Source organism: Schistocerca nitens, chromosome 5 (genome assembly GCF_023898315.1).
Source record: "Schistocerca nitens isolate TAMUIC-IGC-003100 chromosome 5, iqSchNite1.1, whole genome shotgun sequence".
Lineage (NCBI taxonomy): Eukaryota > Metazoa > Arthropoda > Insecta > Orthoptera > Acrididae > Schistocerca > Schistocerca nitens.
Window position 1 is genome coordinate 287,729,236 of NC_064618.1, and position 14,953 is coordinate 287,744,188.

The window sequence follows — 14,953 nt, forward strand, 5'->3', positions numbered from 1 at the left end:
CACTGAATAGTGCACGGTACATCCAAACCGTCATCGAACCCATCGTTCTACCATTCCTAGACCGGCAAGGGAACTTGCTGTTCCAACAGGACAATGCACGTCCGCATGTATCCCGTGCCACCCAACGTGCTCTAGAAGGTGTAAGTCAACTACCCTGGCTAGCAAGATCTCCGGATCTGTCCCCCATTGAGCATGTTTGGGACTGGATGAAGCGTCGTCTCACGCGGTCTGCACGTCCAGCACGAACGCTGGTCCAACTGAGGCGCCAGGTGGAAATGGCATGGCAAGCCGTTCCACAGGACTACATCCAGCATCTCTACGATCGTCTCCATGGGAGAATAGCAGCCTGCATTGCTGCGAAAGGTGGATATACACTGTACTAGTGCCGACATTGTGCATGCTCTGTTGCCTGTGTCTATGTGCCTGTGGTTCTGTCAGTGTGATCATGTGATGTATCTGACCCCAGGAATGTGTCAATAAAGTTTCCCCTTCCTAGGACAATGAATTCACGGTGTTCTTATTTCAATTTCCAGGAGTGTAGTTGGAGGAGACTTTAACTTCCCTAGTATACAGGTTGGAGCAGAACTCCACCAACAAACATCCAGAAGTTGTTCAGGGATACCTTCTAAGTAGTTTGCAATAAGGACCCTATGGTCTGGTGACTCATTCCAGAACAATGTTGTCACAGTCACCCTTGTTTCTGAGAAAACATCTTCACAACCATAAAGAAGCCTGTAATATGCAATAACCAAAATGTACAATACACAGCACAGAGTAATGTGACAACCCTCAGACGAAACACTTCTATCACACTGTGTATCATCCATTATGTCAGCGTACAGTACAGTGCGTACCAAATCCCGAGCTGTTCCCTTACACATATTGTACAAAATGTTGACCACCATAATCACACCATAGCTTACAAAAACCCACTACTGACTGCCTTACATGCTTAAGAATCCCAGGAATTTGATGTACTGGTATCACAGCTGTGGTGACCATAGCAATGAAGTTCACGTAAATATCAAATGGAGTATCGAAATGAAGTGAATGAAACATGTTTGTTTCCATGATGAGACACACGGCACATATTGTTGACATTTACACTGTTGTGCAAATATTTTCAGTGCATTACAGATACAGAGATAATCAGGGGGTAACCCTGTAACAAGCTTTTGGAGACCATGTTTCCCTTGTGCGAAAATACTCAGTAGGTGTCGCTGAACAACCTCTTAAATTTTGTCAGTGGGATTCTTGTTCTCCCAGTAGATTGGGATTTGTACTCATTCATTGTTTGAATCGATGCCTCCTCATGAAGTACCCCTAATGTTGGTCAAAAAACTGTCTTGAGTTAACTATTTCCACATCCCAAATGATACAGATTTATTTTAGGTCTAATTGCTATAGATAGACGTTACATTATAGACAGCAGCAGTAAAGAGAAGGGTGTTAATGATCACAGCATTGTTATAACCATGTCGGCTGCTAAAGTCAGTAAATCCGTTGAAAGCTACAACAGCTTTTATGATTTGCATTGCAGATAAGTAGTCATTAGAATTCTACTTACGAAATGAATTGACATCATCTAATTCAAATACAAAGGACCTGGGAAACGCACACCCTGCTTTAGTTACAACATTTGAAAGATGCCGAGGACTGATACAATTTCAGTTAAAGGAAGAAAGAAAGGTTGGGGAGAGGGGGGGGGGGGGGGGACAGAAATGCCATCAGGCAGATTTAGTAGAATTTCATGTCTGTATGGTGAGCTGTGTATGTCACATGTAACAGCTTACAGTATTGTACATGAACAAAAGGTCTTTGTGAGAATCTGGGAAAATTATATCCCTATTGTAATGCCACTAAGCAGGTAAAATTGCCTATTCAATCACTTACCACTCTGTCTAATGTAGAAATAGAAGACTGCAAAAAAGTCTAAACTTTTTCATTTCAAATATCATTCCCACAAAAAAAATGCTTTGGAGATGCCATTGTTCACTGCTGCACAGGAATAGAAATAAGCAGTGAAATGTACTGAAACAGTTATAAGCAAGTAAGCTATTAGGTCTTAATGTCATTATGATTTAGTGTTAGACTTTGGAATGAACCCTGCTCTTATCTTACTTTTATTGCAAATCTCTTGCACAGCAAATAGTCCCAAGTGGCTCAGAAAACGTTCAGATGATGTCCATATATGAGGAGTACAAAACTGACTGTACAAAATTACGGTCTCAAATCTTTAGATTTGTTTTGCTGTTGATCCAAGCATGGCTATAGTGTCATTCCTTCAAAGAAAAATTGTATGTCCATAAACTAGTGTAGATTGAGAAAGCAACACTAATGTGAAACACATTTGCACTTTTCACACATAATATCCAGTGAAGCATGGATTTAAACCAACAAGCAGATTCTATATTCCTAGATTTCTGGAAAGCACTCCATTGCAATGTATCAGTTTTGATCTCAAATGTATCCATGAGCCACGTTTTTGCATCTGTGTACAGCCAGATCTCTTTCTGTAGACTTAGTACACTTCACCAGGGTAGGTGCTCAGCTTGTTGTTACCAGTAGTTGTCATAGGATAACTAATGTGAAGTTTCTATCTGTGCAACTGCTAATATATTCTGTGGGAGAAATTTGTTTCCAGCAACTCTAGTCTCCAGCGCACACATCAACAAAGCTGCAGAGATTTTAGGCAGAAAAAAATATTGTTATCCTTCTCCACTTACCTCCATCTGTCATAGACTCACCCAATTGAAAACAGATGGACAGAAACAAAACAGATAATGTCAAGAACCTAAGATGATCTTTGGCATCCCATCCTAGCTTCTTAGGTCCAGGTACCATATAATGTGATATTTGTTACTGGCATAATTAAATCTACTCTTCACAGAGTTCAGCCCATGGAAGTCAATGGACTGTGGACGGAATATAAGTGATCCTGTGTGATGAACAAACCACTTCTGCTGTCCTTTCAGGGCGCAAAAAATCTTAAGAACTGTAATCTCTGTAGTCTGTTTATGCTGTGTCCTGAGCCACAGAAATAACAGTTTATTGAAAACACACATACCATCCAAGAGGGATTTGTACCAATGACATGAAGATGCCTTCCAGCCTTCTGACAATTCGTCTGAGGTGCTTATTCATCATTTTCTGCACCTTACTGGTTGCCTTTCCTGTATGACTATAATATTAGGAATAGATGGTGCAGGTGTCGAAGTATATTTTAGAGAGTGTGAGCTTAGACTGAGTAACAAAAGGTATTACTCATCCAGTCAATCTTATAGTTCAGAGTACTCTCTAAACTTGTTAGCAGTACAGTATTGTACACATTGTATGTGGTTCACTTCCATATGATTTGGTGGGTAGGTAATATTATGGCTTTGGGCATTTTTGTGTTTTAAAGTGTGTATAATCCTAAATGCTTTGTTTCACAATGATTAATAATACATATTTTGTTGAAATTGAGTCAAAAGTTTTCTCAGACTGTGTGAATTCCAGGCAAAATGATAATTCATACTGATTGATCTGCTTTGTAATTTCATTCACCTTTTGCAAATGATTCATTTTGCAGCATACATTTGTAAAATCAGCTTTTTTCCCTTTACCTGACTAAAATTTTTTCTATGCAGTAGGTGATACTTCCTGTGAATGTCTTGTACGTTGAGAGAAGGCTATTAGACAAGACCAAAACAGCTATGGATGTGTCTTCTTTCATGTAAATGCTGTATTCTCCTGCGAGCATACTATAAGTAATTTCCTTTTATATTACCTTTGCCCCTCCTTCATCCTCAGCCATTTTTACAGCTATCTCCCAGCACCTTTCCTTTTGTTGCACCTCAAATGACTCTGTGTACGTCAACTGACATTATTTGTGGAATGTCATTTTTACCTCTGTGTGTTTCCAGTTAATATCTTGAATTTTAAAAAACTGTATAGTACACTGATACTCTTGTACGATTTTCTCTTGTTGCAGCTGTACACTAGTGATACTGTATTGTGCCAGCACAATTTTTTTCCCCTCTTTTCCTTCCGCTTGATCGTGCAGTTTTCTATGCTTTTCACTAGCATATTTGCAGAGTGGACTCTGAAATATCAGTCAAGTTTCAGATTTTATCAGAAAACATAGAGGTTAAGTTTAATTATGACAACTTATCTTTGATGTTGATAATACATTTTAGTATCTATGAATCTCCCTTCTCTCTTCACAGCAATGATAAAACAGTTCCTGACTGATGTATTTTGGGAGGACATAGATTATTTAATAATTGACACTCCACCTGGAACTTCAGATGAACACATAACTGTCATGGAAAACCTGAGGTCAGTATTAAAAATTGTCATTGTAAATATTTTTTCATTACAGCAAATGAGATGGTGAATAGTTGCTGAGTGGTTTATTGCCATGATCTTCAATCTCACCTAACAGCATGATGTCTGCTGTTTATTTTGAGGGGAAAAATTCATAAAGCTGTTGTACAAACATATTGAAAAGTATGGGTTTATATTTTATGAGACTTTTCACCATTTCCAAAAGGAATCTCTCAACTACATTGCTGTTTAGCATATTTCTCTTTATTGGAACATATTAAATCCTAAAGAAGTAATTTGAGACAGAAGGGAAAGTAATGACATTAAGTTTTCATAGTAGATGTGAAGGGTGTTGTTTCTGCTTGGAACAGGTAATGTTAGTATATATCCTCTCATCAGTTATGCCATTTGAGGTCAGACCTGGTGTAATAAGAAATTGTATGTTGATCAAAATTATTTATGTGTATATAAATATAGTAGTATTAATGTAGTAGAGGGAAACATTCCACGTGGGAAAAATATATCCAAAAACAAAGATGATGTGACTTACCAAACGAAAGCGCTGGCAGGTCGATAGACACACAAACATACACACAAAATTCAAGCTTTCGCAACAAACTGTTGCCTCATCAGGAAAGAGGGAAGGAGAGGGAAAGACGAAAGGATGTGGGTTTTAAGGGAGGGGGTAAGGAGTCATTCCAATCCCGGGAGCGGAAAGACTTACCTTTGGGGGAAAAAAGGACGGGTATACACTCGCGCGCGCGCGCGCGCGCGCGCGCACACACACACACACACACACACACACACACACATATCCATCCACACATATACAGACACAATTTACTTTTCAACTTGGAACATAATTCAAATGTTTGATTTGGGCCTATCAGTTGAGAGGCACTACTCTTCTTCATTTTCTTCTTCTTCCCTCTTTCCTGATGAGGCAACAGTTTGTTGCAAAAGCTTGAATTTTGTGTGTATGTTTGTGTTTGTTTGTGTGTCTGCTTGTGTCTGTATATGTGTGGATGGATATGTGTGTGTGTGCGCAAGTGTATACCCGTCCTTTTTTCCCCCTAAGGTACCGTATTTACTCGAATCTAAGCCGCACTTTTTTTCCGGTTTTTGTAATCCAAAATACCGCCTGCGGCTTAGAATCGAGTGCAAAGCAAGCGGGAGTTCTGAAAAATGTTGGTGGGTGCCGCCACAACTAACTTCTGCCGTCGAATATATGTAGCGCTACAAAGGCATGATTTGTAGGCACAAAGATAAATACTGGCACCAAAACCACTGCGTCAGTAAATAAATTAAAAAAAAAAAAAAAAAAAAGGTTGAAGACGAGCCTTTTTCCTCCGCCCCGAGTTTCGACCACTGCATTTTGGTATATTATCCAACGAAGTAAATACAAATTCCGTATTGTTCATTTTCGAATGTAGCTGCATTTCAATGTACTACAAAAATGCGACTGGCAAGACTGTTTGGGATGTTTGTCAATATGGCCAACTCTGCGTTCTGATTTTTTTCTTACCTGTGGGAAGAGATGGTTGCTAATAGGAACTTTTATGAATTGTGAATCACATGCAGTATTCTCTTCACCATAAGAATAATACGAATATAAACATTTTGCCATGTATTGTTTCGTGTTTGCTACTATCTCATTTAAATACTGTCTGCCTAATAAACTACGAAACTAGAGTGAGACAACAGTAAACGCGGAAGAATATACATATCATGTAATGTTTATATTCGTATTATTCTTATGCCTAATAGTGATACAGTCAGAAATGAAGCACGGCAATTGACTAGATTTTTAAATCTAAGATGACTCTAATTTCTGTGCAGAATGTAATGAACTAAAAAGCCGCCTGCAAAGATTTTCAAACGGAGAAAAATTTTCGTTAAAATTTCGTTCAGAACATCATCTATCATACGCAGTCTATTATTTGGTTCTTGTTGATCATTATCAAAGAAAGCAATAGTGTAAGTAACAACAAATGTTTCGCTAATGAGACGATTCCTCTCTATTTTTTATTTGTAAGCGGCGGTAGCGCGCACAAAAGCAGGCCATGCCGCGAGCGGCGACAGGTCGTAAACACGCACAATCAGAATGCGACAAACAATGCATGACACAGTACAGTAATGCATTTTCAGCTTAGAGTGACGTAAACACCTATAACAAAGAAAACGGCGCTTATCAGATCAAAGAAAAAATAAGCAATCAATTCAAACCAGACGAAGCACGTGAAAAGGAAGGGTACCCGTATAAATACGGACGGAGCGCCTGACGCATAGCAATGGCTACCTGGTAAGCCTTACCTGCTAAGCTTACGACTCGAACCAAACTACTGCAGCTGTATCGTCATTCATTCGACCTAAATTGTGTCTCATATTACAATTAGACGAACTTTGTTTCGATTTGGAGGTGGGACCTAAAACTTTTCTCTCCCCTTCAATTTCGAGACTCAAATTTCAGATGCGGCTTAGATTCGGGAAAATTTTTTTCCTTGATTTCGAGTCTCATTTTTCAGGTGCGGCTTAGATTCGAGTGCGGCTTAGATTCACGTAAATACGGTAAGTCTTTCCGCTCCCGGGATTGGAATGACTCCTTACCCTCTCCCTTAAAACCCACATCCTTTCGTCTTTCCCTCTCCTTCCCTCTTTCCTGATGAGGCAACAGTTTGTTGCGAAAGCTTGAATTTTGTGTGTATGTTTGTGTTTGTTTGTGTGTCTATCGACCTGCCAGCGCTTTCGTTTGGTAAGTCACATCATCTTTGTTTTTGGATATATAAATATAGTAGGAAACATACGATAGAGTGCAAATAATTTAGGAGTGAAGTAGACCACTCATTGAATTGCAGAAACATACGAGTCCTTGTCAGACTTAAACAACAGAGAGAGAAAATTAGGTGGGATTGCATTTCAGCTGGCAGACTAGGGTGGGGTGAGGGTTGTGTCAGATGTTACAGGTGGAAGGAGAGAGGGATGAGAGGCATGGGAGGTTGGAAGAGGTGTTGGAGATGCGTAGCTGTAGTATCTTAAAAAGAATACTGTATACTGAATGAAAAAGTGTGACTGTAATGAATAACTAAGGTTTTTTACTTACTTGTGTGTTTTTTTAATTATTAGTCTTCAATATAATATTCCCATCTGACCCTATAACATTTCTGAGATGTTGAAAGTAGAAAAATAATGCATTTATTTGTTTGTTTTATGTATTTAATTTATACTTGCTTCAGACATTTTTGTAAGTAGATTTAAAACCCAAAAGGTCTCATTTGTGTACCTAACAAACAATTTACGTTTCAACTTGGAACATAAATCAAATGTTCAATTTGGGCCTATCAGTTGAGAGGCACTACTCTTCTTCGTTTTCTTCTTCTTCTCCTTCTTTTTATTCTGCTTCTCCTTCTTGTTCTTCTTCTTCTCCTTCTTGTTCTTCTTCTTCTCCTTCTTTCTCTTTCTCTTTCTCTTCTTCTCCTTCTCTCTCTTTCTCTTCTTCTCCTTCTTTCTCTTTCTCTTCTTCTTCTTCTTCTTCTTCATCTCTGTGTGGTTCTTGATAATTTAGTAATAGAAGCTCATATTTCAACCACACACTTATTCATCGTGCACCAACTTGTGAATGTGAATTAGTTTGATACAGGACAGCTCCTCAAGCACAGGTGGAGTACTAAGGGACAGCTGAACCACCCAGTTGCTGAATATGCCGTCCAATGTGATTTGCTTCACCTCAGTATGTGCTATTCAGTCCACGCCATCTTGCTCCTTCCTACCAACACCAGCTTTTCCGAACTGCTCAGGCTGGAACTCTTTCTACAACATACCCTTTGTTCTCGTAACATTCCAGGCCTCAATCTTTGCTGGTTCCAGTCTCCTAACCCTTTCCCTGTTGTCACTTCAGCACTACCCATGGCTTCTGTTTCACAAATACACCCATAAATCTTTTCACATTTTCTATATCTTTGCTTTCCTCCCTCCCCTACCCCTCTTCCTCCCCCTCCAGATGCACAGCTTTCTAATTCTGCACCTAGCAGCCCTACCCTGCCTCACCACGCCACTGCCTGCTCCCGTAGTAGCACAACATCTTCTCCACATGTCTGTTGTGCTATCTCTCTCCCTCCCCATCCCATGCCTTTTCATTATCCCCACCACCCACCACAGATTGCTGCTCAAATCACCTACAGGCGCAGCCAGCAGTTGGGCCCGAATGCCCAGAGACAGTAGTCATTTGTGTGTGTGTGTGTGTGGGGGGGGGGGTGTCTTTTTCTTCTGAAGAAGGACTTTTTTTGTCTGAAAGCTAAAAGTTTAGCAATCTTTTCATTGTGTCTATCTGTGACCCGGTGCCTCCTCTATATGGTGAGTAGCAATCTATCCTTTTCATATTGTTAGTACTACAGACAGAATACTGAGGTTTTTGCAGTGCATAATGGATATAATGTATATATTATATAATATATATAATGTATATATTATATAATATATATAATGTGTATGTATACCGGGTGTTACAAAAAGGTATGGCCAAATTTTCAGGAAACATTCCTCACACACAAATAAAGAAAATATGTTATGTGGACATGTGTCCGGAAACACTTAATTTCCATGTTAGAGCTCATTTTAGTTTCGTCCACCTACGCTCAATGGAGCACGTTATCGTGATTTCATACGAGATACTCTACCTGTGCTGCTAGAACATGTGCCTTTAAAAGTACGACACAACATGTGCTTCATGCACGATGGATCTCCTGCACATTTCAGTCGAAGTGTTCGTACGCTTCTCAACAACAGATTCGGTGACCAATGGATTGGTAGAGGCGGACCAATTCCGTGGCCTCCATGCTCTCCTGACCTCAACCCTCTTGACTTTCATTTATGGGGGCATTTGAAAGCTCTTGTCTATGCAACTCCGGTACCAAATGTAGAGACTCTTCGTGCTCGTATTGTGGACGGCTGTGATACAATACGCCATTCTCCAGGGCTGCATCAGCGCATCAGGGATTCCATGCGACGGAGGGTGGATGCATGTACCCTCGCTAACGGAGGACATTTTGAACATTTCCTGTAACAAAGTGTTTGAAGTCACACTGGTACGTTCTGTTGCTGTGTGTTTCCATTCCATGATTAATGTGATTTGAAGAGAAGTAATAAAATGAGCTCTAACATGGAAAGTAAGTGTTTCCGGACACATGTCCACATAACATATTTTCTTTCTTTGTGTGTGAGGAATGTTTCCTGAAAGTTTGGCCATACATTTTTGTAACACCCTGTATATAATATATAATGTATAAATTGCTTTCTCCATGGCCCTCTGGATCTGATTTGTCTCTAAGGCCATGGTTTGCAAGCATTTTCCTATAGTGTTGTAGCTGTGATGGTTTGGATTCTACTGGTTGTGAGCCATGGGCATCATGATGTAAGCTGATAAGCACTGCATTGCCTCAAAGGACAACCAATAACATTAATAAATTGTGTATTCATATGCTAATAACACAAACAGAATTATGTTAGCTCTTGGCCAGTGGTTGCTTCTTCAGTTATAGAGCCCAGCTACCATTTAACTCACACTTATAAATTATTTTGTGAATTTAATCCCAAAGTGGGCTTATGACCATCCTGTTCCTTGCCTGTAAATGTGTAGAAGCATAAGTAACGATATCAGCCAGCTATACCTAAACAAAGGAATATCACAATTTGTTAATAACTTTATTAATACTAAGTCAGTTGCAAATATAAAGATAGACATCACTTATCCTCACAGTCTTCTGTAATAGAATGTGTTGTGGTAGTTTTTTTTTTCATCTGTGGATCACTTTTACAAGAGTTTTGAAATGTCATGGGATTACAATTTAAAAACAAAAAAAACTTATTCTTGTGACTACCAATGGTGGGCCATCATCATAGGCTAATATTCCCACACTGATGCAGAAGAAGGGGCCTCATTGGCCTAACTGTTATGGATACTATTGGTGGCCCATTGTTGTTGGATAGAAAGGCACTATTCCACACTTACACTGGAGTAGAGTCCGCCAAGGTGAACTGCAGCACATTGTTTATATTGCTCACACAACGTTTTTCATTGGGAAAAATCTTATTTGTTTTTGACTAAAAAAGATGTCTTCACATGCCTTCTGTATCAGCGATGATAACCTGTACTCTGAGTTGGATTTCTTAAAGAAGACAATAAAGGCAAGTGGCTATGCTAGTTGTTCAATTGACAGGGCTTTTAGGCAGAATATTAATCACGCTAATAAGAATGACGAGAAACTACCTTCTCACTCTGTTAGGTTACCGTTTGTTTGTAGGGTCACTGACCACATAAGCAGAATTCTAAAGACAAATAGTATACAGGCATCTTTCTTCAGTGAAAACAAAATAAAAGATTTTTTCCAATGAAGAACAGATGCACCTGATTGCCTCCACAATGCAGGCAAGTGACATGTTTCTGCGGCAAAGTGTATATAGGTGAAACAGGAATAACTGTTAAAGAACGCATTGAGGAACACAAACAGAACATGTGGCTAAAACAGAGTGTAAAATTGGCAGTAGCAGAACATCACGAGGATTGTGGCTCTGGCATCAATTTTAATAACATACATGTGCTGGCTATGGAACGTAACATTTATAGAAGAAAGGTCTGAGAATCAGTTGAAATTTCCAAAAATGCATGTAATTTCAAGAGAGAAGACAGCTATAGGCTTCCGGCATCACGGCTCCCCGCCATCAAGGAAGTAAATATGCAGTCGCAGTGTGCTAGCAATATAAACAACGTGCTGCAGTTCACCTTGGTGGACAATAATAATTTGGGTAAACATTCCCCCTCTCTTCCTCTGTCTATTTCGCATCTAGCCAATGATGATGGCCAGCCAATAGCAGTAGGAGGAATTTCAACCAATAATCCTACTCCAGCATAAGTGTGGAATAGTGCCTTCCTATCCAATGATGATGGGCCACAAATAGTATCCATAATAGTTTAGCCAAAGATGCCCCTTCTTCTGCTTCAGCACAGGAGTATTAGCCAGTGATGATGGCCCACAAGAATTTTAACCAGGTCTCTGGCAGTGTTCTATCAATAGTGGACACTGGAACATCCTGAAGAAGATTCCAGCAGAGGGGTCGAAATGTCGATTATTTTAGAAGGAAATATGATGCGGCTTAACAACTCGGAGATTTTGTCTTTAAAGTTAAAACTTGTTTCTGGAGGATAACCAGCTAACACTGATACATCCCAGCCCATATTCATCTTGGTTATGATGTTGTTGTTCTCTCTCTCCTTGCCCCCCCCCCCCCCACCCATGTACCATGGACCTTGCCATTGATGGGGAGGCTTGTGTGCCTCAGCGATGCAGATAGCCGTACCGTAGATGCAACCACAATGGAGGGGTATCTGTTGAGAGGCCAGACAAATGTGTTGGTTCCTGAAGAGGGACAGCAGCCTTTTCAGTAGTTGCAGGGGCAACAGTCTGGATGATTGATCAATCTGGTCTTGTAACATTAACCAAAACGGCCTTGCTATGGAACAGCTGAAAGCAAGGGGAAATTACAGCCATAATTTTTCCCGAGGTCATGCAGCTTTACTGTATGGTTAAATGATGATGGCATCCTCTTGGGTGAAATATTCTGGAGGTAAAATAGTCCCCCATTCGGATCTCTGGGCGGGGACTACTCAGGAGCACGTCCGTATCAGGAGAAAGAAAGCTGCTGTTCTACATATCGGAGTGTGGAATGTCAGATGCCTTAATCTGGCAGGCAGGTTAGAAAATTTAAAAAGGGAAATGGATAGGTTAAAGTTAGATATAGTGGGAATTAGTGAAGTTCGGTGGCAGGAGGAACACGAGTTCAGGTCAGTTGAATACAGCGTTATAAATACGAAGTCAAATAGGGGTACTGCAGGAGTAGGTTTAATAATGAATAAAAAAATAGGAGTGCGGGTAAGCTACTACAAACAGCATAGTGAACGCATTATTGTGGCCAAGATAGACACGAAACAGGCAAAAAGGAATCAAACGTCTCAAAAATGAGATCGACAGGAAGTGCAAAAGTCTAAGCAGGGATGGCTAAAGGACAAATGTAAGGATGTAGAGGCATGTATCACTAGGGGTAAGATAGATACTGCCTACAGGAAAATTAAAGAGACCTCCGGAGAAAAGAGAACCACTTGTATGAATATCAAGAGCTCAGATGGAAACCCAGTTCTAAACAAAGAAGGGAAAGCAGAAAGGTGGAAGGAGTATATAGAAGGTCTATACAAGGGCGATGTAGTTGAGGAAAATATTATGCAAATGGAAGAGGATGTAGATGAGGATGAAATGGGAGGTATGATACTGTGTGAAGAGTTAGACAGAGCACTGAAAGACCTGGAAGAGCAGTTGAACGGAATGGAACATCAACAAAAGCAAGACGAGGATAATGGAATGCAGTCGAATTAAATTGAGTGATGCTGAGAGAATTGGATAGGAAATGAGACACTTCAAGTATTAGATGAGTTTTGCTATTTGGGGAGCAAAATAACTAATGATGGTCGAAGTAGAGAGGATACAAAATGTAGACTGGCAATGGCAAGGAGAGAATTTCTGAGGAAGAGAAATTTGTTAACATCGAGTATAGATTTAAGTGTCAGGAAGTCGTTTCTGAAAGTATTTGTGTGATGTGTGGCCATGTATGGGAGTGAAACATGGACGATAAATGGTTTAGACGAGAATAGAATAGAAGCTTTCAAAATGTGGTGCTACAGAAGAATGCTGAAGATTAGATGGGTAGATCATAACTAATGAGCAGGTACTGAATAGAATTGGGGAGAAGAGCATAAAGGGATCACCAATTTAGTATGGGAGGGCAGCGCAGAGGATAAAAAAACTTTTGCAATTTAATATTTAAAAAAATTAGTATACAGGTAATTTATCACGGGAAGATCCTGTTGAATGGCTGACCTTCAGGAGGTAAAAGTATTCCTAGTTAGGAATAGGTGCCTCCACTTTCAAGTGTATCTGTTGGAAGTACTTGGAATTTAGCCTTGTGAAAGTGAGCACAGGCTAGCTATTATGTCTCCATGTTGCAGACCATGTAAGTAATTGCTATCCATCAGTGGGCACAGGTAGATTTCATTGAGATGTAAGAGTCTTCCAGCGACTCATCCTCACCCGAAAATTGCTCATAATGCCCACTCGTACACAATCAAATGTGTAGAAGAAGTTGTGCCATTTGACTCTTGCAGGTAGTTGCTGTTAACCTCATACGTCCAAGCAAATGTGGGCTCCTCATGAAACAGAGGAAATTCCAGGTTGGAGTATCAGCAATATAAGAAAAAGATAGATTGCTACTCACCCCACAGATGACACGTTGAGTTGCAGGCAGGAACCATATGTGTAAGTGTCTTTTTGTTGTGCCTGTCTGTAACTCATCGTGTCATCTTTATGGTGAGTAGCATTTTATCTTTTCCTTATATTGTTGGCTTCTTTATGAGTTATATTCTGCAATAATGTGGTGAAGTAATCTCGCATTCCTCTAAACCTGCTGTCCAGGGTTACATAACATTTCCTATCATCCAAACCTCCAGTCTTCAGATTACAAGTAATTGTTGTCAGTATGTGTTGGATGCAGGGTTCATTGAATTCTGATAGGAGCAACTAGTGCACAAACAACAACAGCAAATTCAGAGATAATACTACAAAAACTACAGAGCCACTTGCTGAAGTGCATGGGAGATTGGGACAGTGTTTTGCAAGTAACACTAACAATATTGATATATCTAAAACAAAGATGATGTGACTTACCAAACGAAAGCGCTGGCACGTCGATAGACACACAAACATACACACAAAATTCAAGCTTTCGCAACAAACTGTTGCCTCATCAGGAAAGTTTGTTTGTGTGTCTATCGACATGCCAGCGCTTTCGTTTGGTAAGTCACATCATCTTTGTTTTAGATATATTTTTCCCACGTGGAATGTTTCCCTCTATTAATTTATAACAATATTGATATCCACACTAACATTCTCAGCACCTGCATTCCAGAATTTGGCAATTAGATGGTAACTTTAAATACATATCACCACAGTTTCTTTTGTTATGCAGTGCTAATTGTTTAAAATCTTCTTGAGATATCAACAACATTATGGGTGCACAGTGTACTTACTTCGAGATAATTGTCTCGTCCTCCCTGGGGGACGGATTAGGTTGGCAACATTTGCTTAAAGGACCAACCCCATACCCAGTCTCGTGAGCTGAAGCTGTGAAGGTGTTCTTATCATCTGGTGGCAACTCTTCTTGTTACGGAAGAGACCTAGGTTAATTTTAAATCTAGTGAGGTATATGAGTGAATGCATCCCTGGAATCTTTTTTAATAAGGCCTGCTGAAACGTAATGCCTCTGAATTTATTTGAAAACTCTTAAAGCTTTTTAAACAAAATATCTACGTATTTGTATTCTCTGACTATGGTGACAGAATCACAGCCTCACATGTACATACACCACTTCATTATTCCAGAATGAGATTTTCACTCTGCAGCGGAGTGTGCGCTGATATGAAACTTCCTGGCAGATTAAAACTGTGCGCCCGACCGAGACTCGAACTCGGGACCTTTGCCTTTCGCGGGCAAGTGCTCTACCACTTGCCCGCGAAAGGCAAAGGTCCCGAGTTCGAGTCTCGGTCGGG

At 40.0% G+C, this 14,953-nt stretch overlaps 1 protein-coding gene across 1 annotated transcript in view; it reads left to right on the plus strand.

Annotated features, from left to right (window-relative positions):
- LOC126259530 (cytosolic Fe-S cluster assembly factor NUBP2 homolog) overlaps positions 1-14,953 on the plus strand; it is a 91,066-nt gene that overhangs the window by 59,901 nt on the left and 16,212 nt on the right. Inside the window, exon 4 of the mRNA XM_049956396.1 lies at positions 4,209-4,320. Coding sequence (XP_049812353.1) covers positions 4,209-4,320 — 112 coding nt within the window. The remainder of the gene's footprint in view (positions 1-4,208; positions 4,321-14,953) is intronic.